At 46.3% G+C, this 25,098-nt stretch overlaps 1 protein-coding gene across 6 annotated transcripts in view; it reads left to right on the top strand.

Moving 5' to 3' along the window:
• Positions 1–25,098, top strand: part of WDR49 (WD repeat domain 49) — a 176,858-nt gene that overhangs the window by 50,098 nt on the left and 101,662 nt on the right. For 5 of the 6 annotated variants that reach the window (XR_008320131.1, XR_008320132.1, XM_053312036.1 and 2 more), the window contains 3 exons: positions 2,646–2,882; positions 19,511–19,675; positions 21,860–21,975. Coding sequence is in view for 4 of the 6 variants with exons in the window: in XM_053312036.1 (XP_053168011.1) it covers positions 2,646–2,882; positions 19,511–19,675; positions 21,860–21,975 (518 nt within the window). In the remaining 2 variants the exon portion in view is untranslated. The remainder of the gene's footprint in view (positions 1–2,645; positions 2,883–19,510; positions 19,676–21,859; positions 21,976–25,098) is intronic. The other variant, XM_053312038.1, reaches the window with a different exon arrangement.

The following is a 25,098-nucleotide window of genomic DNA, read 5'->3' as shown; positions in this document are numbered from 1 at the left end:
TGGCTAATTGGCAGCCAGCGTGATGTAGTGGTTAGAGTGCTGGACTAGGACTGGGGAGACCCGAGTTCAAATCCCCATCCAGCCATGAGACTTGCTGGGTGACTCTGTGCCAGTCACTTCTCCCTCAGTCAGCCCAACCTACTTCACAGGGTTGTTGTGAGGAGAAACTTAAGTATGTAGTACACCGCTTTGGGCTCCTTGGAGGAAGAGTGGGATATAAATGTAAAATAATAATAACTAGCCGACCCGCATAGAGCATCTATGCGCTCTTTGGGGCCGGCTGTTCCCCCCTCCCTCTTGCCTCACTCTCTCTCACCCCTCCCTCCCCCCTGCCCCACTCCCCCTCCCTCCCGCCCCACTCTCTTGCCCCTCCCTCCCTCTCCCTCCCCCTTTCTTGCCACTCTCCCCCTCCCTCCTACCCCACTCTAGCCCTCCCTCCCTCTCCCGACCCATTCTCTCACCCTCCTTCCCCCCTCCCGCCCCATCCTCTTGCCCTCCCCCTTCCCGCCCCACTCCCTCCTGCACTCCCTCTCCCTCCTGCCCCACTCTCTCTTGCCCCGCCTTCCCCCGGCCCACTCTTTCTTGCCCTCCTGCCACACTCTCTTGCCCTCCCTCCCCTTCCCTCCTGCCAACCCTCCCCCCCCCACCCACACTAAACATTTTACCTCACCGGGCAGTGGGAGGCCATTTTCGTCCAGACCTCACAGCTGCTACAGGCTTTCCTTACCAGGCGGCGGGCAGCCAAAAAGGGGCCCCCCCAGCTGCTGTTCCTTCTCCCGGGTGGTGAACAGGGAAGTCCCACTGCCCGTTTCCCACCCGCCCCGGCCTCCAACAGGCGCTGGGGCTGTGCCACACCACCTGTTTCCCACTCACCCCCTTTCCCGCTGCCTCTGGCAGCCAGGCCGGGCTTTGCCACCGCCGCCTCCCGCCTCCTCCCCCTTACCTGGGACGGCCCGGCCACTGCGACAACCAATCCTCCTGGGTGCGCCTCAGCCTATCAGGCGCCTCCGCCACCCAGACAATCAGCTGGGCACCGGGATGCACATTCTAAAGGTGCACCCAGGAGGATTAAATATATAGATAATAATAAGTGCAGGGAACTTTAGCGCTATAGGCTCCTGCCTCTCCCACCTCTCCTTTAAACTACCCCTGCCAGCAGCTCCCAACCCAGGTAGAACACAGTTTTTGATTATGTGAATGACCTCCATGTCTCAAGATGCTTCTGAATATTTATGAATGTTTTATTGTTAGCCCAGGGAATCTGGGCCAAAAAGACCGGCCTCGGGGGGGGGGGTAAACTAGCTACTTGAAAACCTTACAAAAGATCTCTGATAAAAATACGCTTCACTAGCTGCCTCAGCTAGCCAAAGAGGTATTTGCTAAGATCAGCTAGCTGGTCCCTTTAAGCTGTCTCAGAGGGAGATGTGAGCAAGTGAGACACCCTCCATCCCACCAGCTGAGACCAGCTGCTCTCTGTCCCCTCCCTTCCCATATAGTGTCCATGGTGCCTGAATTTGCTTGGGTTCCTCTCCCCTCCTTGTCCCTTTAATCTTCTGTATTGTGTCTGCTATCCCGGGGTACCCAACCTGTGGTACTCCAGATGTCACTGAACTACAACTCCCATCACCCCCAGCTGCAATTTATGTGGTTGGGGATGATGGGAGTTGTAGTTCACAGTGACATCTGGAGTAGCACAGGTTGGGAACCCCTGTGCTAACCTGTACGCCTTTATTTTAAAGTCTGAAGTGCATTGGCAGAAGGGTGGTAGTCATATGTATTAAACAAATATGTAAGGGACACAGAGGCTGTCAAAATAACCCCCATTTGATGTGCTTTTGGATGCCTCAGTCCTTCCTGTGTGCTTGTCCTTCTCTCTCTCAACAGCAGCAGTATTAAGAGATGATAGGCCTTTGTGCTCATCAGGGGAAGGAGCTCAAAGAAACTTACTGAATTGGTGTAGCTGAACCCCTGAGATGGCAGCAAGGAAAATGAACCATATCAGAGCTAGCGGTGTGCATTGAACCATTTGGGCTGTTTTGTTTCAAAATCCAAACTGGATTTGAATTGACCCAGCCTGGTCCAGTTCTGTGTCCTCCTGAACCAGTCAGGTCTGGTTTGACCATTGAACTAGGCCAAACCGGTTTGGGGGATATACTTGTAAAGGAGGATTTGGTGAGGATTCCCCTTTACAAACACAGGGGGTTGAGGACCTTTCAGATGTAAGGGATGGTCAGAGCGAGTGAGTAAGTAAGCTGCTTACCTGGCTGGCGCAACTGATGACGCCGCCACTTGCCACCACTGGGAGGGTGAGCGGAACAAGCGGCAGCACCGGCAGCGGCACCAGCCAGGTAAGCAGCTTACTTACTCACTTGCTGCCTTCACCTGACCCCCGTATCGTGCCTAACCGGTTTGCCCGAACCAGGTCTGGTTCGGTTCAATCACAGACCAAATCACCCCCGATTCGGTCTGCGATTGAACCAACAAATCGGCCCCAGTTTGAGGCAAGCTGGTTCAGCATGAACCATTGTGCACACCCTGAATCAAAGTCTGGATTCTATCTATGAGAAGTACCCATTTCTGCACCCTCTGCATTTAAAACTTGTTTTGATTTTCTTCCTTTTTTTGGTTTTGTTTACCATCCACAGGTATTAAGGATCTGGGACATTCAGCATCAGCTTTGCATCCAGAGGATTTCTGGTTCATTCCCCAAAAGCCTCGACTTCCATTCCGTGCTTTACTTCGATGAACCTCATGGGCGCCTTTTCATCTCATTTAACAACCAACTGACGTTGCTGGAATTGGAACAAGATTCAGGCAAAAGCAGAATCACAAGTCACAGGAAAGCAGTTACTTGTATTCTTTACAATTCTGTGTTCAAGCAGGTAAAGAAAGAAAGAAAATCCCCTTTCTGCATTTGTCTGATAAGCAATTTGAATCTCTGATTCCCTCTTTCTTTAATGTGATTTCGGCAAGTAAAACTGGAGACTATTGGATTAGGAAGGGAAAATTATTTCATACTGATATGTATTAATTGTAGGCTTTCGGTAGCTTTGCTGCAAAACACTGTGGGCGTTATGGATTCTGAAGAGTTTTATTTCACTAGTAAATGACAGTGAATTTAGTATGTCTTCTGTCAGTTTAACTTCAACTCTATTGGCTTTGAAAACAGCCTAAACATAAGCCCTGTTCACATGATATATATATGGATATGGAGGCAGGGCTGGTGTCATGGGTGGGACAGGGTGGGCACAGCTCCTTCAGAGGACCCTGTGATAATGCAGCATCCTCTGGGAGTATCAGTGTCCTGCAAGGAACAACTCAGTTAAGGAGCTGGTGACTCAACAAAGGGTCCTGGCCAATGCAACCCATCTCTTAAGAGAGGAGAACTGGTCTTGTAGTAGCAAGCATGAGTTGTCCCCTTTGCTAAGCTGGGTCCTCCCTGGTTTTTATTTGGATGGGTGACTACATGTGAGCACTGTCTGATATTCCCCTTAGTGGATTGGACTGTAGGTAAGTGGTAGAGCATCTAGGAAAGGGCGGGCACCCTGCTTGAGGGCACCAGCTCTGTGTGTGGGGATTGCAGGCAGTGGCTGCTCCTCCTCCCCTTCAAGGGAAGGAGGAGCTGCTGCCACTGCATGCATCTTCACCCCCATTGGCTGATGGAGATTTGGCAAATGGGGGAAATCTTTTTTGGCACTGGCAACTCCTTCCCCATCTTTGCTAAGGGGGAGGGTGGGCAGAGGAGCTGCTGCACGCCTGCCAAGGTAACGGGTGGGACCCATGGTGTTTATATTCCGTGGGCACCTGCAGATCTGCATGGCTGGGGGAGCAGAGTCATGCCTGTTGGCCCTGCCTGTGGAGCTCCATGTGTGCACTGAAACCTGTATGGAGCCTAGGCATGAGCCTGGACCAGAGTTCCCTCTAACAGGGATTCCCAGATGTTGTTCACTACAACTCCCAACAACTCCCAGCAGTGGCCTTTGGCTGGGGATTATGGGAGTTGGAGTCAACAACATCTGGGAATTCTTGGTAGATGCACACTGCCTGGGTGTCTGCATTTTGCTTCTGGCACCACACTGAGAAGCATCCAGACACACAACCCTCTCCCTGTGAGCTGCGATGGTGAGTCCAGGAGAGGCTTTGGCACTCGGTTCTGCTTGTTGTATAAGTGGCCTCAAGACGCTGCTCTGGAATACAAGCAGCTTGGATCCAGTGTAGTGGTGGCAGTAGCCAGAGAGAGAGGGCTACAGGGGGGACCCATGGCTCCAAGGCAGAGCCCACACCGAACATATCAGGTGCAGCATTAGAACAAAGGGCCATCCAATGAAACTGACTGGCAGTCAATTCAGAACAGGCAAAAGCAAGTCCTCCTTCACACATTTCAAGCATTTATGGAATACTTCTGTGGAGACACAGGATGTGGTGATGTCCACTGTATTAGATTACTTTAAAAGAGTCATAGGCAAATGTATGGAGGACAAGGCTTCTAGCCTTGATGGCTGTCTGCTACCTCCAGTTTCACTGTTACTAAGCAGCCCACTTGCAACCATACTGGAATTAATTTCCGCTTGTTCCTATGTCCTGGGTTTTCTTTTTATTTCCATGCAGATGTTGCATCTTTCAACTCTGCAGTGCGCCATGATTTTTTTTTTTAAATAAAAAGCACCCTAATAAATAATAACTAGTGCTAATAAAAAGGATCAGCTTTGTTCTTGCTCCCAGGTTGCAAATGAACCGGGGTTTGAAATCCTCCTTTGAAATCACCCTCCTGCCTTTGTCAAGATAGTCGTGAAATATGTATGCAGTGTAATTAGCCCCGATCGTCTTTTTTGCTGGCATATTTTCCCAGAAGGGACTCATAGTGTGGTGGCCCTGGATCATGGTTAGCAGTTTCATAATAAAATGAATCAGTTAAATGCCATGCCACTTGGTATGCAAGTTGGGTGTTGTTTGTCTTCACAGCACTGCGGCCCTTGTGATGGGAGCGCTACCTGCATCTCAATGAACAGCCACACTCAACAGACAGGGAAAGGCCTCTGTGATTGATTTCCACCCCTCCTTCCCCTCTTAGCTGTGCCCAAACTGGATCTTTTAATCTCCAGATTGGGATGCAGCTATAGCGGACATCATGGTAGCACACTGTGGGATAAGGTGGAACTATTGGTAGATCATCGCCGTTTTCTTTGTTTAAGCTGTCATCTTTTATTTGGCATGTATGAGTGTGAAAATAGAGCAGACATCTTGCAGGCAGCTGGATGAAAAGAAGGAACAGGTCCCCTGAATGCCATCAGAAAAGCACTTCCTATGCTGCAGATCAAGCACTAGATTTGGCTGCAGTCTGATGCACGTGTGTTTGAGAGTAAGTCCCACTGCATTCAATGGGACAGTGATCTTCACTGTATTTCACATGGGGGCCACTTTGAAGGCAAGCAGCCTTCAGTGTAAGGCCATTTCCCATGGTGCTGGCCTCCACACTGTACTGCACTTTCCTCAGTGCTGGGTGGGCTCTTTAAGAGAGAACTCTCAAGGGCAACATTTCCCAGCACTCCATGCATGTCTTTCAAGATGGTGCAGGCAGTGGCAGATTAAAGCGGGGGGGGGGAGGAGGAGGAGTTTTGCCACCTACAGCGGCAAAATTTGAGGAGCGGCAAAATTTGCCGCTCCTCAGATTTTGCTGGCCCTCTCTGGGGGTGGCAGCTGCAGTGGGAAGGGGAGAAAGTCTCCCCTTTACCTTAAAAAAAACCCCCAAAAACCACGCTGCTCATGACGGCGGTAGTAGCTGCAAGGAGGGAGGGTGAAGGGGATGTTTCCCCTTTTGACTTTTAAGGAACACTGCTGCCAGCAGTGGGATGGGGCGCCTTTAGGTGACAAAAGGCTTAATCCAGCCCTGGGTGCAGGTCCTCAAGATGGTTCCACTTCCCTTGAAAGAATGCTCTCTTCACTGATGCCAGGCAATGTGCAGCACTGCATAGTGAGAATGGCCACTTCCACATGGTGCCAGGGGGACAGTGCAGAGTATTCAGCTTTGGCTGAAGCGTTACCTAGGCCCAACAAACCATTAGCCAGGGGGCCTCCCTCCGGGTTGACGGGAGCTGCCCCTGGGCCCGCCCCTGGGCCTTCCAGTGAAGAACACTGCAGCAAGACTTGCTTCTGAATAAACATGCATTGGTTTGGGCTGTAAGTCCCATTTTACTATAGCTGATGGTTTAATAAAGTTAAGTGTCTTAAAACATTAGAAATTCCCTGGTCTGAAGGACAATGGCATTTCTCCTCCATCCCCCATCAATAATAGCAACCTGGCTCTTACCTTACAGTAGAAGGGAGGGGCTGAGACTCAGTGGTAGAGCATCTGCTTTACATGTAGAAGGTTCCTGGTTTCATCCCTGGCATCTCCAGGTAGGCCAGGGAAAGACACCTGTCTGAAACTCTGCAGCGCTGCTGCCAGTCAGTGTACCCAGTACTGAACTAGATGGACCATTGGAATGACTTAGTATTAGACATCTTCCTTTGTCTTATTTATTTATTTCTTATTTATTTTTACATTTATATCCCGCTTTTCCTCTGAAGAGCTCAGAGCGGTGTAACAGAACTGGCAAGGATGAGATGCTAACCAAGCCCACTGGGATCAATCCTCATTATCTTCAGCTAGGTTCATGTGAACAGGTCTTTCAGATTAATGAACAAGAACTACACCTGCGTTCCTGTCAGTGGTGAGAAGTCCTAAGGCCAGCACAACTTGGATTCTGGATTCCTTTGGAGGAGAGAATGTAGCTGTAATGATAAGAACAAAGAATTTTGTGTTACCTTGAATACTAATGCATTTATTATAGCATACACTTTATTGGATTTCCTTTGGAGGAGAGATCAGTGGAGGCTTGTGGGGTCCGTAATATACGGTTTATATAGAAATATACAATTGAGCATTAGGTGGAAGCAAGCAAGGTTTACACTCCTTTAAATCAGCAACAGATTGCATCAGATCCCCAGGGAATGACCCTGATTCTGCTTTCCATTTAGTCTGAGTCTGTTTCACTCAGAAGCTGCCTGCCTCTAATTTCTTTTCATGGACCATACTTGACTTGGGTGGGAGAGTATGAGTCAACTTGGATGGTATTTTCACCATCTAAGGAATTCTTCCATTAAGGAAGCATCCTGGACTGACAAGAATTGCTTGCTCTTCTGTCACATGTCAGATTCTGACCAGGCTTCTGGGGGAAAACCATAGTGAGAAGCCACTGACAAGAATCAGATTTTAACCTTAAAAGCATATTAGTATACCTTACCTGCTGGGCTGCTCTAGCTGGGAGCTAGTTCACACATGCATATCATTACTACATCCAGAGGGGTAGCCATCTAAGTCTATAGCAGCAGATCCAACAAAGCGTCTTGTGGTACCTTAAAATCTAACAAATATTGTAGCATACGTTTTCATACACTACCGTTCACTTCACCAGATGTAGACTCATCAGAAGCCTGAATCTGGCACTGTGGACTATACTGTACTTCTGTGTCCTTCAACCTTTTAAGCAGCAAGTCCCCCTAACTTCTGAAAAATGTAAGGCATTTTCCAGGGCTGGGCTTTATATTTACAGCTATGAGGAGGGCTGTGTAGATAGGGCTGTGATATGGCAGATGTCTGATCTAGTGTGGGTAGGGCTGCCACCTTTCATACCAGGGATGTGCAACCTGAATATGTAGGAGGACCAAACCCAGGGCTGTGCAATGTATGGCATGCCAAATTATTATGAAGAGTGGTTTGAGAGTTGGACTAGGACCAGGGAGACCCAAGTTCAAATCCCCGCTCAGCCACAAAACTCACCAGGTGGCTCTGGGACACTTGCATTTCTCTTAGCCTAGCCTACCTCACAAGGTTGTTGTAAGAATAAGCATAGCCATGGACACAACTCTGGGCTCCCTGGAGGAAAAGCAGGATATAAATGTGGTAAATAAATAAAAAGTGTCATGCATTACACTGTGCACCAAATATTTTGGTGCAAGGTAAGAGAGAAAGGAAAAAGGGGTGGGGAAGACACACACACACACATTCTAGACAATAACTAGCTATAAAGAGCAAGCAGCAAAGGCAAGCAGACACTCCTCCTCCTCCTCCTCCTCCTCCTCCTCCTCCTCCTCACTGGTCTTCTTTCTCCTCTCCCCTTGTCCTGTATCCTCTGCCTATGAGTTGCATACCCCCAAGAGTATGCATATCACATGTTGAGAAACTTTACTGCAGTTCTGGGACAGAACTTTTTCTGGGAACCATTTTGTGGGTGGGGTGGGTGCAGAGCCTTGGAAACTACCAGCATAATACAGCAGCTTGGGGTGGCAGAGCCTGTCACAAATGACAGCTTGGGAAGGTGGCGCCAATTGCAAAATGGAAGCATCTATAAAAATATATGGGAATGATGGATTTTAGCATCAACCCTTCTGAATTTCCAGAGAATATAAATCTTAGATTAGATTAGATTAGATTAGATTAGATTAGATTAGATTAGAATCTAAAAACAGGGGAGCAAAAGAGGCTGCTTTGTGGGGGAAGAAATGAGATAAATGAACAAAAGAGAAAATAAAAGCAACCCTGATCACTCAACGAGAGGGAGATTGAAAATGGTGCAGCCAGCCTTCCACCCAGCCAGCCCATCAGGTTTGCAGTGTTGGCTGGAAGGGAGTGGAGGGAAAAGCACGTCCAAGCACTTGGAGAGTGACTTCAGATAGGCCTGGGAACCACCAGGAGCTCTCAGTCTTCTTCTTCGAATATTTATATTCAACAGAATTCTCAAAATGGTTTACATAGAAAAATAAATCATACATAAATAAGATGGTCCCCAAAGGGCTCACAATCTAAAAACATAAGGTAGACACCACCAGCAGCCGCCACTGGAGGGATGCTGTGCTGTTGTTGGATAGGGCCAGTTGGTCTCCCTCTGCTAAATATAAGATAATCACCACTTTTAAAAGATGTATCTTTGCTCAGTTAGCAGGGATCTACCCAATGTCCACACCTGTTGTAGTCCACCAAAGCTTAAGAACAAGAACACAAGCCCTGCTGCATCAGGCCAAGGCCCATCTAGTCCAGCATCCTGTTTTCCACAATGGCCAATTAGATACATCTTGGAGGCAGGCAAATTCTGAGCGAGATAGACTCAGGCTGAATGGAGGATGTTGGAGAGAGTGAGCAGAAAGCTGCTCTTTGGGGATCTGATACAATCTGTTGCTGATTTATAGGAGTGTCAATTTCACTTACATCTATCTGCTCAACTGGTGTATTCCTAAATTAACCATGTATTTCCAAGATACCATAAGCCTCCATTGATTTCTCCTCCCAAAGAAGTCTGATTAAGCTTATGCTGCAATAACGGTGTTGGTATTTAAAGACCCACCAAACTCTTGGCTGTTGTTGTTGGCTGACATGATGTGGAAAATAGTTTCTTTCTTTCTTTAATAAATATTTTTATAGTGCTTCACCGAGATGGCTCTAGGAGGTTTCGATTACCAAAAGCAGCATAGGAAATACTGAGTCAGACCACTGGTCCATCTAGCTCAGCATTGTTTGCACTGATTGGCAGTGGCTCTCCAAGGTTTCAGGCAGGAGTCTTTTCCTGCCCTACATGGCGATGCCATGGAGTGAACCTGTGACCTTCTGCATGCAAGCATGCAGATGCTCTTTCATTGAGCTATGACCCATCCCCCAAAGGAAATATCTTACAATGTTCACATGTAGTTGCCCATCCAAAAGCAAAGCAAGATAGACCCTGCTTTGCAAAGCGGACATTTCATGCTCGCTACCACAGGACTCATGCTCACTACCACAAGACACGCTCACTACCACAAGAGGAGAGCTGGTCTTGTGGTAGCAAGCATGACTTGTCCCCTTAGCTAAGCAGGGTCTGCCCTGGTTGCTTATGAAAGGGAGACTTGATGTGTGAGCACTGTAAGGTATTTCCCTCAAGGCATGGAGCTGCTCTGGGAAGAGTATCAGAAGGTTCGAAGTTTCCTCTCTGGGAGCATCTCCAAGATATGGCTGAGAGAGATTCCTGCCTGCAACCTTGGAGAAGCTGCTGACAGTCTGTGAAGACAACACTGAGCTAGATAGACCAATGGTCTGACTCAGTATATGGCAGTTTCCTATGTCCCTATGTTCCTAAGACCACAGCTCTCCTCCCCAAAAGTAGTCCCATGGAAATTAAAAGAGACTTCCTCGAGTAATTTTCCTCATGTTGGCCACTATAATTACCTTTATTATTACTTTTTGATATAGTTTTTTAATGCTATCCTTTCCCCCAGCAGTCCAAAGTAGCATATATGCTGCTCCCCAACCCTGCTGTCCATTTTATCTTCTTAAGGGACAAGAGAATTGCTAACTCTCTTTCCCCACTTTGCTTTGTCTTCACCTACTTATCTCCTGGGCTTTCAGCTGTGTGGCATTTTCTCTTACTTCTGTGCCGCAAGGCTGCAAGATTAAATAAGGAAAAAGTATCCTGTTGTTTTTCTTTCCACTACAGTGGTACCTTCATTTCTGTGGGGAAATTTGGCTATTCTCTCTGTAGTTTGTATTCCAGTTTTGAAAAGTCCCTCAGGAGCTCGTCCAGAGTGAAGGATTGAGATGCGATTGATTTGATATATCACTGAAAATATCAATCCAAGTTTACAGCTGCACAAGCCTTTCATTCAGCCTGCCACTGTTTGTTTCACTGTGAAACTAAAGAAGGAACCCAACGCGAGGTTTAATGCAGTTGTTAGTCTGGAGATACCACAAGGGAGCCCTCAGCAAGAAAATCAATAGACAGAGGCAGAGGTTAAGTTGGATGAAAGTCTCATGTTGAGAACATCGGGCCACAGAGAGGAAAAGATCAAGACAGGCCCAAGTGAAGGAGGGGCCAAGCAAGGGATAATGAAGACACTTCATCAAGTGCATGATCTCCTTTGGACAATGATTGAGAATTACCATATTCAATGTTCCTTCTTTTGTTACATACTGCAGAAACAAAGGGCATTTCCATACGCCTTGGTTCTCTCAGGAGAATGTGTAACTGTGACTGGATGGACCAGCTAAACAAAACTGGTCAAGTAAGAACTCTTGATGCGGAGGAGTTGCTATTTCATGTTGTTTTGATCTGAACTTTCTTTCAAGGAGTTCAGAGTAGGGTGCAAGGCAGAAGAGGAGAAGCAGAACTGAGAAGGTAGCAAACCTTTCTAACAAAACAAAACAAAACAAAACAAGCAAACAAACAGGAGGGGGAGATTTTGAGGGGCTGGTATATCCTTAGGGGAGAAGTCCCAGTGTATGTGTGTGTCTGTTGTTGTTGTTTTTGGCCAGTGGCTGTGTGACTTTCAGTTTTAGTATCTCTTTTGCCTGGAGAGAGACAGTGGGAGGTGCCAGCTAGGGCTGAGGTGGATCACACCTGTTGGGAGGGGCCACATTCCTGTTGAACCTGTTTGCCTCAGTCTGAAACCTACTCCCTACATAAGAAGAGGTGGCCAGGGAACTTAGTAACCAGAACTTAGTGAACAGGAATTAGCAAACAGGAATCATGGGAGGTTTGCATGGAGTTTAGTGGGGAAGTGTGCTGGAGAACTTGAAAGGAGTCCCTCTTGATCACACAGAGCCCAGGGAAAATAACATGTGCTATCCCCTCTTATATTCTTGGGAAAGGAAGTTTAAACTGTTGAATAGCTGACAACTTCAGCTAAGACCTAACTTTCAAATCAATTATCTCCAAATACTCTAAACAGTCAACAAAACCAGTAATGAAGGTAGAAAGCCAGCAAGAGAGGGGGCACTTCCCAGTGTATTGCACAGATGTTACATATATGACTGCCTACTTGATGGGCAGAAGTCATAGGTGTGTGCTCAGTGCAAGGAGCTCCTGGATCTCAGGGAACAAGCTCGTTTTCTCAAAGCCAAGGTAATTGATCTGGAGAAGCTCAGAGAGGTATGTGGACAAGAAATGTGATAGAGGCATCCCAATTCCAGGCTGATGGCTCTTCTGTTTCCACGGAGAATGGAGGTCTCAGGAAAGGAGGGCATCATTCTGGGGAAGAGGGAAACAATCCCTTACAAAGGACCCCTTCTGTAGATGATTGCCCAGAGGATACTCCTCGGGAGGACCTCCTAGTAGTGGACAATTTGATCATTAGGGGCATAGGGAGATGGGTCTGTGACCCGTGTTGTTGTGGTCCAGGCCTGATTTGTATACTAAATATGCTCATTAGCTAGCATGCAAAATTAGGCCTGTCTCATCAGTGTCACCAGGTGACCAAGTTCTTTTATATAGTGACCATGTAGGATCTGGGTTCAAGGAAGAAAGGAGATCAAACCAATCCTAAATGATTCAATGGGCTTTATTGAGTATAAAAGAATAACAACATCAATCTAGCTGAGCAGAAAGTGGATGTCATGCAGCATAGATTGGCTGTTAGGCAGTGATGGGGAGGCATCAGCTGTCATGGTGCTTGGCACTAATGATGTTGGGAAATGTGCTTGGTGCAAGGAGGTCCTGGAAGCCAAATTTAGGCTCTTAGGGAGCATATTGAAGTCCAGGACTCTCAATGTAGCATTCTCAGAATGTGATCTGTTCCATGCGCAAGACCAGTGAGATAGGCAGAGCTTAAGAGTCTTAATGCATGGATGAGGTGGTGCTGCTGGGAGGAGGGGTTTAGATTTGTTAGGCACTGGGATACATTTTGGGGCAAAACAACCCTATACAAAAGGGATGGGCTCCACTTGAACCAAGATGGAACCAGACTACTGGCACTTAAAATCTAAAAGGCCAAAGAACAGCTTTTAAAATGATGTCCGGGGGACAGCTCACAGGAGCTGGGCAGTATACAGTTCAGCAAATGCCATCCCTGAAGGAATGAGGGTATAAATGCTTCAGATAAACCAGAAGGGGACAAACCATAAGGGATAAACCAGAAGGGGATACAGTAGAACCAGGTAAAGAGCAGGCAGAAGGATGTGCTAGCTGGTCAAAGTGATCAAATGACCACAAGAAAGATAGCATACACCAAGTAAGAGATTCAGCATATAGGTGCTTATATGCCAATGACAGAAGCCTCCGAGCCAAGCTGGGTGAGCTGGAGTGCTTGGTTGCTAACACAGAAATAGATATAGTGGGCATAATAGAAACAAGGTGGAACAGTGAGAATCAGTGGGACACTGTTATCCCTGGATATAAACTCTATAGAAGGACAGGAAGGGGAGCCTTGGGGGTGGAGTAGCACTGTATGTTAAAGAAGGGATAGAATCCAACAAGGTAGAAAACCTAGGAGGACCAAAGTCCTCCACAGAAACCCTGTGGGTGACAATACAAGGCCTGAGAGGAAATGTGCTACTAGGAACATGCTACTGCCCTCCTGTTCAAAATGCTGACAGTGGCTTGGAGTTATGGAAGGAAATAAGGGAGGCATCAAAGAGAGACAGACCTGTAATAATGGTTGACTTCAATTACCCACACATAGAATGGGTAAATTCACATTCAGATAATGACAAAGAGGCAAAATTTCTAGTTATGCTCAACGACTGTGCCCTAGAACAGTTGGTCATGGAACCAACCAGAGAGAAGATGACCTTGGACTTAATCCCAAGTGGTGCCCATGACCTGGTGTCCTGGAACCTCTAGGGAACAGTGACCATAGTGTGATCAAATTCAACATATATGCAAGGAGAGAATCACCAAGGAAATCAAACGCAGACACTTTGAACTTCAGAAGAGGAAACTTCTCTAAAATGAAGAGTTTGGTGAAAAGAAAACTGAAAGGGGGAATCAGGAGAGTAACTTCACTCCAGAATGCATGGAGTTTATTTAAAACAACAATAATAGAAGCCCAGCTAGAATGTATACCAAGAAGGAGGAAAGGTACCACCAAGTCCAGAAGGATGCCGGCATAGCAGGTAAAGTCAAGGAAACTATAAAGGGGAAGAAGAATTCCTTCAGAAAATGGAAGGCCTGCCCAAATGAAGAGAACAGAAAGGAACACAAACTCTGGCAAAAAGAAATGCAAGGAGACAACAAGAGAGGTGAAAAAAGTGTTTGAGGAACATTTAGCTAAAAGCATCGAGGGGCATAACAAAAACCTCTTTAAATATATCATAAGCAGGAAACCTGCCAGGGAGGCGGTTGGTCTGCTAGATTAAGAGGGACTGAAAGGAATTATTAAGGAGGATAAAGAGATTGCAGAGAAGCTAAATGAGTTATTTTGCATCTGTCTTCATGGCAAAGGATCCTGAGCATGTACCTGTGCCTGAACTGAGCTTCTCAGGGATGGAGGCTAAATAACTGAGTCAATTAGAGGTGTCGAGAGATGATGTTCTAAACTATCTGGGAAAATTAAAAATTAACAGTTGTCGGGACCAGATGGCATCCACCTGAGAAGATGGATTTCCCACTTCTCCTTTCCCTCCCTTTTCCCTTCTAACTCCACCCCATACACTCTCTACAGGATCTCCACTGGGACAAACTTCTCAATAACAAAACATAAAAGATTAATAGGCAGAATACAACACACAGCTTTCTCTGTAATGTCCTGTTGAGTAGCAATAGCAATAGCAATAGCAATAGCATTTACATTTATATACCGCTCTATAGCTGGAAGCTCTCTAAGCGGTTTACAATGATTTAGCATATTGCCCCCCAACATTCTGGGTACTCATTTTACCGACCTCGGAAGGGTGGAAGGCTGAGTCAACCTTGAGCCCCTGGTCAGGATCGAACTTGTAACCTTCTGGTTACAGGGCGGCAGTTTTTACCACTGCACCACCAGGGGCTCATACTCAGAAAGCTGAGTATTCCAGCTTTCTCCCCCACACCTGCCTATGTTCTCAATATATATATATTGTTACAAGGCTATAAAGGTAAAGTGTGCTGTCAAGTCGATTTCGACTGCTGGCGCCCACAGAGCCCTGTGGTTTGCAGGGGTTCCCAATCTTGTTTCTCCAGATGTTGTTGGACCACAATTTGCATCATCGCCATTTGAACACTGTGACTGGGGATTATGGGAGTTCTAGTCCTAAGAGCCAGCGTGGTGTAGTGGTTAGAGTGCTGGACTAGGACTGGGGAGACCTGAGGTCAAATCCCCATTCAGCCATGATACTTGCTGGGTGACTCTGGGCCAGTCACTTCTCTCTCAGCCTAACCTACTTTACAGGGTTGTTGTGAGGAGAAACTTAAGTATGTAGTACACTACTCTGGACTCCTTGGAAGAAGAGTGGGATATAAAATGTAATAAATAAAATAGTACAACAACATCTGGGGACCTAAGATTAGGAATCCCTGTCTTGAATGGGATACCTGATTCCTACTTCATCTATTGCTTCCCCCTATTTATTCCCCCCTTTTAAATACAAAGCAGTCCCATCATACACAATTTATTCAGCCCTGACAAGCCTGATATCTGCTTACTCTTTTTCAACCAAGTTTGGATGCAGAGAGATTCTTCTTTTTCCCAGTCTGACTTGATCTATTTTCTAAAAATTCTCCATCCACTTCAATTGGAAGAAGCAGTGCAGTGCCTTCTGTTCTGAGTGGCTGTATCTGAGCCAGCCACTAGGAAAAAAAGAGAAGAAAATGGCCATTATAAAAAGACACATCCACTTCATGCTGGGCCTAAGCAGCTACAAAATGGCTGATGCTCTTTGTTGCTAACTTTCGGTTCTTACCTTTCATCTCCTTCCAACAGAGTGGCCCCGGTGGTTTAATTTCTACTGCCTTGTTGCAATGACAAGTGTTATCATCTCAGTCTCTTTACCTCTTTGGAGGAGAACAGGCCTCTGATAATACTTCTGTTATTAAAAGCACATTGGGCTGCAATTAAAATTCTACTTGGGCACCATTTGTAATGATGCTTTCAGGGCTTTTGAGGAGCACAGCTAATTTAATACAATAAGTATGCAGCATGCCGCTTCTTCACAAGGAAGATTCATTTAATTACCAGAGTTGAAGGGCAGTGGACTTATTTCATTTGAATCCCCCCCCCCGCCCTTTACTTTGCTTTGCTTTGCTTTTCATACAGTCATTTTAGGTCATCCTTGCACCTTCAGTCCTCCAACTAGTAAAAACAGACAGACAAAAAACCTTCCAAAGTATGTCCTTGGAATAATATCATAATATGCTTAATGCAAATTACACAGGTAGCATAGCAGTTGTGGTCAGAGTTATGATTACATATAAGTAGCTGCTGTAAATATCCTATTAGTCTCTGTCGGCTATGTTGTGGTTCCTCTCTCCTTTTGTTACTGGAGTGGCATAAGTCAGGTCCCTGTAGGTCGGGTCCTCATCGGTCCGGTTACGGCTACCACTGGCTCATTTGGTGGCTGCTTGAGACTGGGCCTTCTCTGAGGCTGTCCCAGGGCTCTGGAATGCAATCCCTGTTAAAATAAAAGTCTCTCCATCTCTGGCTGTTTTTAAAAAGACCCTTAATATGCACCTGTTTTCTCAGGCTTTTAATTAATTTCAATCGGTTTTATATCATAATGGTTTTAACCATTTTATCCTGTTTTAATATTTGTTGTATTTTAACTTATGCACACCGTCTAGGACTGCACATGTCAGGCAGTATAGAAATATGATAGAGAGATAAATAAATATAAATACAGGAACATGGGAAGCCGTCATACACTGAGTCACACCAGGGGCAGAGCAAGATTGCTGGCAGCCCCAGGACAGCCCGCTGACACAACCGCTGCCGAGCATGCCCCCTCTCCCCATGCCAAATACACCCCTTCTCCCTGCATCCACATTGAAGAGAGGAGAGCTGGTCTTGTGGTAGCAAGCATGACTTGTCCCCTTAGCTAAGCAGGGTCTGCCCTGGTTGCATCTGAATGGGAGACTTGATGTGTGAGCACTGCAAGATATTCCCCTCAGGGGATGAAGCTGCTCTGGGAAGAGCAGAAGGTTCCAAGTTCCTTCTCTGGCTTCTCCAAGATAGGGCTGAGAGAGATTCCTGCTTGCAACCTTGGAGAAGCCGCTGCCAGTCTGTGAAGACAATACTGAGCTAGATGGATCAAAGGTCTGACTCAGTATATGGCAGCTTCCTATGTTCCTATGAAGTGTGTCCAGCACTGGGCATGAACATGTGGGCCCTCACCTTCTCCAGCCACTGAGAGTTTTCCTCGCTGGCTAGCTGCTTCTTTTCTCTCCTTCACTCACAAGGAAGAAGAACCAAACATCCAGCCAGTGAACAATGCACTTGCTCGCTGGAGAAGGCAAGGGGCCACACATTCATTCCCCATGCTGGCCATGCATGTCCCTTGTGCTGGTGTGCTAATGCAGGGTGAAGGGATGTGGCTGACGTGGGGTAGCACGCGCCACTGGCATCAGCGGGAGGGAGAGTGCAGCAGAGGGAAGGGGGTGCTCTGGAGGGAGGGGGGTGATGATGCCCCCCGGACCCTTTGCAGCCTAGGGATATTTGTCCCCCTGCTCCATTATCCCTACGTGCTTGAGTCACACCATTGATCCATCTAGGTCATTACTGTCTATACCAAGGGTGCACAACTCAAATGCCCTAGTGGGTCAGAACCAACCATGAACCAACCAACCATGGGGTGTGGGGGCCAAGGTGACTGTTCAGTGCATTAATTATTACAGGGGGTAAGGCGAGGGGAAAGAGGGATGAGGAATGCTATCAGGGTCAGGGACAGCAAGGTGGCCAGGGAGCATGAGGGCTCACGTGGCCAACTGCATTGAATCACTGCTGCTCATCAGTGGGGCAGGCCAAGAGCCCTTTATGGCTCCTGCTTTGCTGCAGAATATTCCTACTTGAGGGCCAGCAAAGCAGGCCCCATGGGCTGGTTCCGGCCCCTGGGCCTTACGTTGTGCAGGCCTGGTCTCTGCTGCGTGGCAGTGGCTCACCAGAGCTTCAAGTTAGGATTTGTCCAGCCCTACGTGGAGTTGTCAGGGTTTTAAGCTGGAACCTTCTGCACATAAAGCATCTGCTCTACCAGTGAGCTGTGGCTGTTTTCTGTGGCATAGGGAGGGCATGGCCGGCCCGTGCTCTCACGGGTAACCCTCCTGTGGTGGCAGCAGGCTCCCTACTCCGGTGGTGACAATGGCAGAGGTGTGGTGAGGGTGGCCTCCCTGCCCTCAATGATGGCAGAGGCGTACCACCCACACTCCAACCAGCATGTACGTCCTCGTTCACAGCTGCCTTGGGCTGTGCACTGCTGGCAATGGACAACATGGCAGGCCACTGAAGAGAAGAGCATGGTGGCAAGCAGACCAGTGGAGGAGGTGAGGCAAGCAAGGTGGCCCCCATGGCAGGGCAAGGTGGGTCCAGAGTCGGGGGGGGGGTATGGCTTTTTTTGGATCTGCCTGTCCTATTGTAGCTCCTCCCTGGCTCCTCTCTTTAAAGATGAGAACGGCTCCCTCACTGCTCTGGTATAATATGAGCCTTTTGAATACAGACATAGAATTTATTGCTCTGCAGCTAAAGGCTACCACAATCCAAAAGCATTTTAAAAAACCCACTACCACAGAGCTTCCAAGACATTCAAAAATAAATAGGTACCTCCCCTAAAGGTTAAAACCAATACATCCAGTTCAGTCTTTACAAGGCTTATAACAAAATGTTTTAACACTTTAAAATATCTCTAGGATGCTAAATGTCTGATAAAACAATCAAGGGAACGGGGCACTCTTCCATCTTTCAAGTCCATGGATGGAGTTTTCTTTGCTGCTGAGACAAATGAATTCCTTGGTGTAGGTTACAAATCATAGCTTGTGAGCGGAATGCCCACTGTTCTGAGATAGACATGCCAGCAGTCTTTAGGCTAGGGCTGCTGAGGTTTGACTCTGCTATAATAATTCATACAGCAAATGGCATGAAGAGGAAGTATTTTTTATGAGCAATGTAGCATGCCACGGACTTAAAGCTCTCAGAAGGGACTAAGCATAATCTGTCCAAATGGTCTTTCTTCCAATTTAGTGCATCTGATCACACTGTTAAAAATTCTAGGCTAATGCATTTGGAGATGTTCCTTAGATCGGCTTTAAAGATCCATTACTCAATGGATCCATTTGCTGAGATAAGCGGGGATGGTTTATCTCTCCGCCTAGTGTACAGCAGTTTGTCTAGTGCACCCTCAGAATTCCTGTTGGGAAAGGACTGCATTCTCATTGCAAAGGACACATTTGTCCCTCTCTAAATTGGGTATTATCTGTAGAGGGAATAAGTTGCCTCTCTTTCTCCATTGAATGATGACAGCAGTTAATCATTACTCTTTAGTTAATCGGGCATTTCTGTGGAGGCAGGTACTTAAGATGGGATAAGAACCAGCCCACGGACTTTAAGGGGAAAGGAAAAGAAATCATCTAATGTGCTGAAAGGAAGAAGATGAAAAAATCAATGTCGACATTATTCTGGTTTGCATTTCAAATGTGGGCAATTATACAAGTAAAGAATGCACATGTATGCAGTTATTGAAATGAAAGTGCTTCTGAGGAACGGGGGTCAGAGAGCAAACAAGTCAGATCTTAATTTTATCAGTTTTTTCTGTTTCCTTCCTCTTCCTTAGGTAATCAGCTCGGATACAGGATCTACTGTTATCTTCTGGCTGCTTGATACTGGGCAGAAAATCAAAGAGTTTACAGGTTGCCATGGCAATGCTGAGATCAGCACTATGGCTCTGGATGGGACTCAGACAAGGCTCTTCACTGGGAGCACAGACGGAACAGTGAAGGTGTGTGGGGGGAAAGCCACTTCAGACCCCAGAGATGCACTTGGGTATACAGTAGTGAGTGGCTGTGCGACTGGAGTTACAGGGGGAAAATATTAGCAAAAAGATGCTAATGGAACTGTGAGGGAAAGCTGCAATCTCTTAGTTGTCAGCCCTTGATAGAAGAAGAGTTGGGGAAAACGTGGCAGAGCCTTTTGGGACTGTATCACTTCAGTATGCCTCTTGGGGATTACACCTTTGAATTTCCACACATGGCCTAAAGACATGTGATGCAGCCACTGTGGCAAAGCTATGCAGTTCTAGGTCAGTCCAGTTGCCTGAGTGGGAGACTAGGTAGGATGGACATGTAATATCACCAAATTAAACACTCCCTGCATTGTTAGTGCTAGTATATCAAAGAGAGGGCTGGTTGAAAACCTTCTAGCTTTCCATGAGCAACAGGTTTTCCATGAGCAGCAAGATGTGAGGAGAGCCTTCAGACTTGCAATGTATTACCTGCATTCTGGAAAGGTATACAGTTCCCTCTCTTGTCTACATTATGGAGAGAACAGCTGACATCCTGACTAAATTACTGAACAGACATTTCATTGAAATTAGTAGGGCATATTAATGGACTTGGTCATGACTAACTTGTCTCACTGACTTCAAGGGGACTTCTGTTGAGTAATTTAGTCAGAATGCCAGCTAATGAGCAGTATCCAGACTAAGTTGGTCATGTCTAAGTCCCACTGAAATTAATGAAAAATTACTTGTAACTTACAACTTAATTGGTTGTCATGCTGTGCAGCCTTATGAGGGTGGAGCAAAAGGTCTGTCCTTGCAAGAAGCCACTAAACTAACTGTATATGAGACTTGCTTCGCCATGCTGAGGGAAAGTGTTTTTCGTTTCTCTCCCCTCCCCACAAAAGACATTATCACATCCAGGAATATGTCCACAAGAGCCACACAGCCCCCATGGACATTTTCCTGTGCACAAAAAGGGTTTTGGAGGGAAGGGGAGAGAGGCAAAAATCACTTCCCCCTTCCACTCCGTCCACCAAGCGCTGAGAAGCAAGCCTTGCACATGTTGGCTTAGTTGCTCCTTGCAAGGACAGAATTCTTGCTCTGCACTCACAAGGCTGTGCAGCACATTAACCACTGACTTCAATTTGTTAGTCATGATTAACTAATCTGGATGCTGCCCAGTGTTTTGGTGGCCAGTAGGGGTGTGCACAGAACCGCTCCGGGCAGTTTGGTTTGAGTTCAAACTGAACTGCCCAGTCCTTGAGCCAGAACCGGCTGGTGGTTTGGTGCATGCCTAGAACCGGTTCGACTCGGTTCTGTTGCGTGTAAAGGGGCCTGGTTCAGCCTTTGAACAGCAGTCAAAGGCTCCAGAATTTTTCATTGAAAGTATGCCTGTGTGTGTACAGTTTTACATGCACAGGGAGTCTTCCACGTAATTAAGAACCTTGAGTGCCCAATCATGTGGGAAGAACCTCTACATGGTCAGTTATACATGTGTAGGTCCCATGAAATGACTGAGCTGAATGAGTGTGGGTCTGCTTATGTGCATGCGCTGTATACCAGTACAGTGTAATGATTAGAGTATTGGACTAGGACCAGGGAGAACCAAGTTCGAATTCCCATTCAACCATGAAACTCACTGGGTGACTCTTGGCCAGTTACTTATCTCTCAGTTTAACGTACCTCACAGGGTTGTTGTGAAAATAAACATAATTGTGTACAACGCTCTGGGTTTCTTGGCGGAAGAGTGGGGTATAAATGTAAAAATGAACAAGAAATAAAATAAATAACATCTGCCAATCTGTAAACTATCTGGGTCAGAGACAGTTGAACTTTCTCATCCTTATCCTTTCTCATTCATGGACTTTCTTATCCTTTTACCAGCTTCATTCTTTCATAATGGATATGTATAAAATCCCCTAAAGTGGACCCCCCCCAACTTTCAGGATTCCCAGGATTTCCCAAGCTGAATTTCCCCCCAAATTTCAGGGTTTTTGGAGATCCCCCAAGGAGAAATGGAAATTATTTCCAAATTTCAGAGTTCATTCCAAAGGGAAACTTCACAGAAATTTCTCCACATATCTGAATTATTTCTTACGTGTTTATGTTATTTTGGAAGTTGCTGAGAGACATTTCCAAGCTGGCTTTTGGTTTAAATAACTGATTTTCTCATTTAAATGGCAGGTCTGGGACTTCAATGGACATTGTCACCATAAGCTCAATGCTGGGAGGGACCAAACGGTTGAAATCTCCCAGATCTTGGTGCTAAGCCGGACTGTATTAGTTCTAGGCTGGGACAGGTACTGAAGATATTAAACTACAATGTTGGAAAGTTTGTAACTTGGAAAAGTGCATCGTTTGCCTCTATTTTCTGGAGATAAAATCTGCGAATGCTTATCTTTCCAGACTGTCACACTAATTCAAGGGCTGCTTGATAACTGAATCCAAGAAAAGATTTAGCACTGGCTGTGTGTCAGCTGAGAAAGGATGTGCTATTCAAAGGTGCAGTGTAGCAGGAAAGGATATCATCTGTCTTGATCAGGGACCCATTTCAGATTGCAATGGAGAGGGCAGCAAGATTCTCCGCTAGCTTTAAGGATTCATTCTGGGATGCATTCAGGATTAAATTGCAAACAAAACCAAACAAAACAAAACCCCAATCTCCCCCCACCTCAAACCCCAGCAGTCATTTAAAGAGTTGGCTCCTTTTTGTATCTCTCATAATAACTATAGCAATGTAATCAACACATGTTGAACAGTCACCCCCGGCCATTATTTAAGCAAAGAAATTTAAGTCATCTTATGGCATGCAGTATGCAGGCCTGTGTAATTTGTAACAATAGTCATAGCTAAATTAACATTACTCATAGGAACACTGGAAGCTGCCTTAAACTGCAGCTTCCATTATGGAAGAAATACTGGCGTATGGGGGCGGGCGGACAGGATGGGAGAAGGGAGGATTGTGGCTGGAAAGAGAGGTATATCATCTGCTAGGCTGCAGGATGGCTTGACAAATGGTCCCTATGTTTCTTGTTTATGCAGCTTGACGTATCTCCCAAGAAAAGCTTTAAAAGGAAGATGTGTGCGCGCACACACACACACACATCTTTCCAAAATCCTGCAGTTGCCTATAAGGCACAATGATACAAAAGAGGAGATAGGGACATAGGAAGCTTTCTTATACCAAGTCAGACCATAGGAACATCTAGCTCGGTATTGTCTACACAAGACTGGCAGTGGCTTCTCCAAGGTTACAAGCAGGAGCAGAGGTGCACCTTGATAATTTTGGAGCCTGGACGTAAAGGCCTTTGGAGGCCCCCCTCCCCTGAAAATTAAGCATCATCATGTTCACCTGGGTGACCACACTACCTGGGACAGACTAAAAAGATTGGGGGGCCCCCAGGGGCTGTGGGGGCCCTGGACTTCAGCCCGGAAGTCCAGGGGTACAATCGCCTCTGGGCAGGAGTCTCTCTCAGCCCTATCTGGAGATTCCACGGAGGGAGCTTGGAACCTTGTGCATGCAAGCATGGAGTTGCTCTTCCCACAGCAGCCTCATCCTCTAAGGGGAATGTCTTACAGTGCTCACATGTAGTCTCCCATTCAAATATAAACCAGATTGGACCCTGCTTAACAAAGAGGACAATTCATGCTTGCTACTGCAAGACCAGCTCTCCTCCCATGGACCAGCTCTGCATGTCATTGCCCCTTGTGTAGTTGGTTTTTTTGTTTTGCGTCCTAAATTGCAGTTATGGAGGCAGCTGTGGCATGGAGGGAGAGGGGGCGGGGGTTTAATCCTTTGCTTCTGCTGTGGTTCCAGTCAAGGTTGCCACCCCATTGACGCTGCTCTTTGCTCCAAGAGGGAAATTGCCATTGGAATTGGGAGACAGCGGGAACAGAGATGGTATGAAGACTGCTAAATGCAGAGTGAAGGATCCAAGGAGGAGCATAGAGAGAAAGAAGAGAAGATAGGCACAGATGGAGGGATTTCAGAATAAGTACAGGAAGCTTAAAGTTAAGACGTGAATTGGGTGGATTCACATATAGCGCTGAATCTGAACTACATTTGGGGGGAGCTGCTGGAGCCCTGGAGTGCATGTGTACCCTACTTCCAGTCTCAGGAAGGATATGCAGAAATTGGGTGTGTTATTTGTGACAATCCCGGCATATTCTACCCTACTTGCGATACAGAATCTGACATCAGTAACTAAGATTTGAATTGAAGGACAGATGTCCGGTTCTGTGCTGCAAGTAGAGTTGAACATACCAAGACTGCTGGATTTGTGCAACACACCCAATCTCTATTTCTTTCCCGAAACCAGAAGTAGGGTGTGCACACAGTCCCAGGGCTCCAGCAACTCCAGCAAATGCCAAGTTTGGTGCTACACTTGAACCCACCCATTGTGAAGTATGATGATGTAATGTTGGTAGCAAATGCTTTATGTATTTGCTATTGAAGGTAAGGAAGGTAATGCACATTTTTGAGGTCCTGGGAATGAGGACTTCTGTTTTCTACTCCAATCTGTTATGCAGTTTGATTATATAAATCTCACCGGCTTGGATCTAGAGAGGCTCTTGTGAAACCGGAAGAAACCTCTGTTCTGTCTCCATCTGCTGCTGTTCACCTGGTGTCAATATTTAGATTGCAATCCCCTGGGAGGCAGGGACCTATTCTCTTGTTCTTTGTAAAGCACCATGCACATGAAGAGTGCTATATAAATAATAATAAATAACAGATGCTAAGCCAGGGGAAGGCAGGCCTTAATTGGGAGCCTTTCTGCCCATACGTTTGAAAGACAGCAAACAGAAGCTGCTTCCTCCCTTGGGGTAATTTTCACTGCTGTTGTTCACTGTACAGTTATGTGGAGGAACTGGAAATTAGGATGAGAGAAATTATTTTTGTGCATTTTCTTCTCCCTTGAATCTCTAAAAACAGAATACTTTTTTTAAGAACACAGAAACACCCACGAAACATTCTCACTAGTTATAATAGACATTGGCTTGGATACAGAAAAGTGTGAGAGGAACTGTACTCGTTATTTTCTTGCCTCCTTATTCCTCCTTCAACCTCTGCACCCCCTAAACAGCCACTCCCAAAACTAGGACAGCACTGGCAGCCTTGGAAAAAACCACGAATCCCAGAACCACCTGTATCCCAGAGACCAAAATGGGAATTTGGTGTAGGAGGCTGCCGCTGGAGAGGTGAAATTTGAAACCAGAGACAACTCCACTTTTGTTCCCAGAAATATCTTCCATTCATGAAAGGTGCACTCTGGAGCTAAGCCAAAGCTATTTATAGAACTAAAATTTTGAAACAAAGTAGTTTAAAATGCCAAGGTTGCTTTGGACTATTTTTGGAAATCTAATGAGATAGTAGTTCTCAAAAGATAAGTGTTTCATAGACGTTTATGCATTGCCTGATCCAC

Source organism: Hemicordylus capensis, chromosome 3, assembly GCF_027244095.1.
Source record: "Hemicordylus capensis ecotype Gifberg chromosome 3, rHemCap1.1.pri, whole genome shotgun sequence".
Taxonomy (NCBI): Eukaryota; Metazoa; Chordata; class Lepidosauria; order Squamata; family Cordylidae; genus Hemicordylus; species Hemicordylus capensis.
The sequence above is the reverse complement of the archived record's forward strand: the minus strand, read 5'-3'. Positions and strand labels throughout refer to the sequence as shown.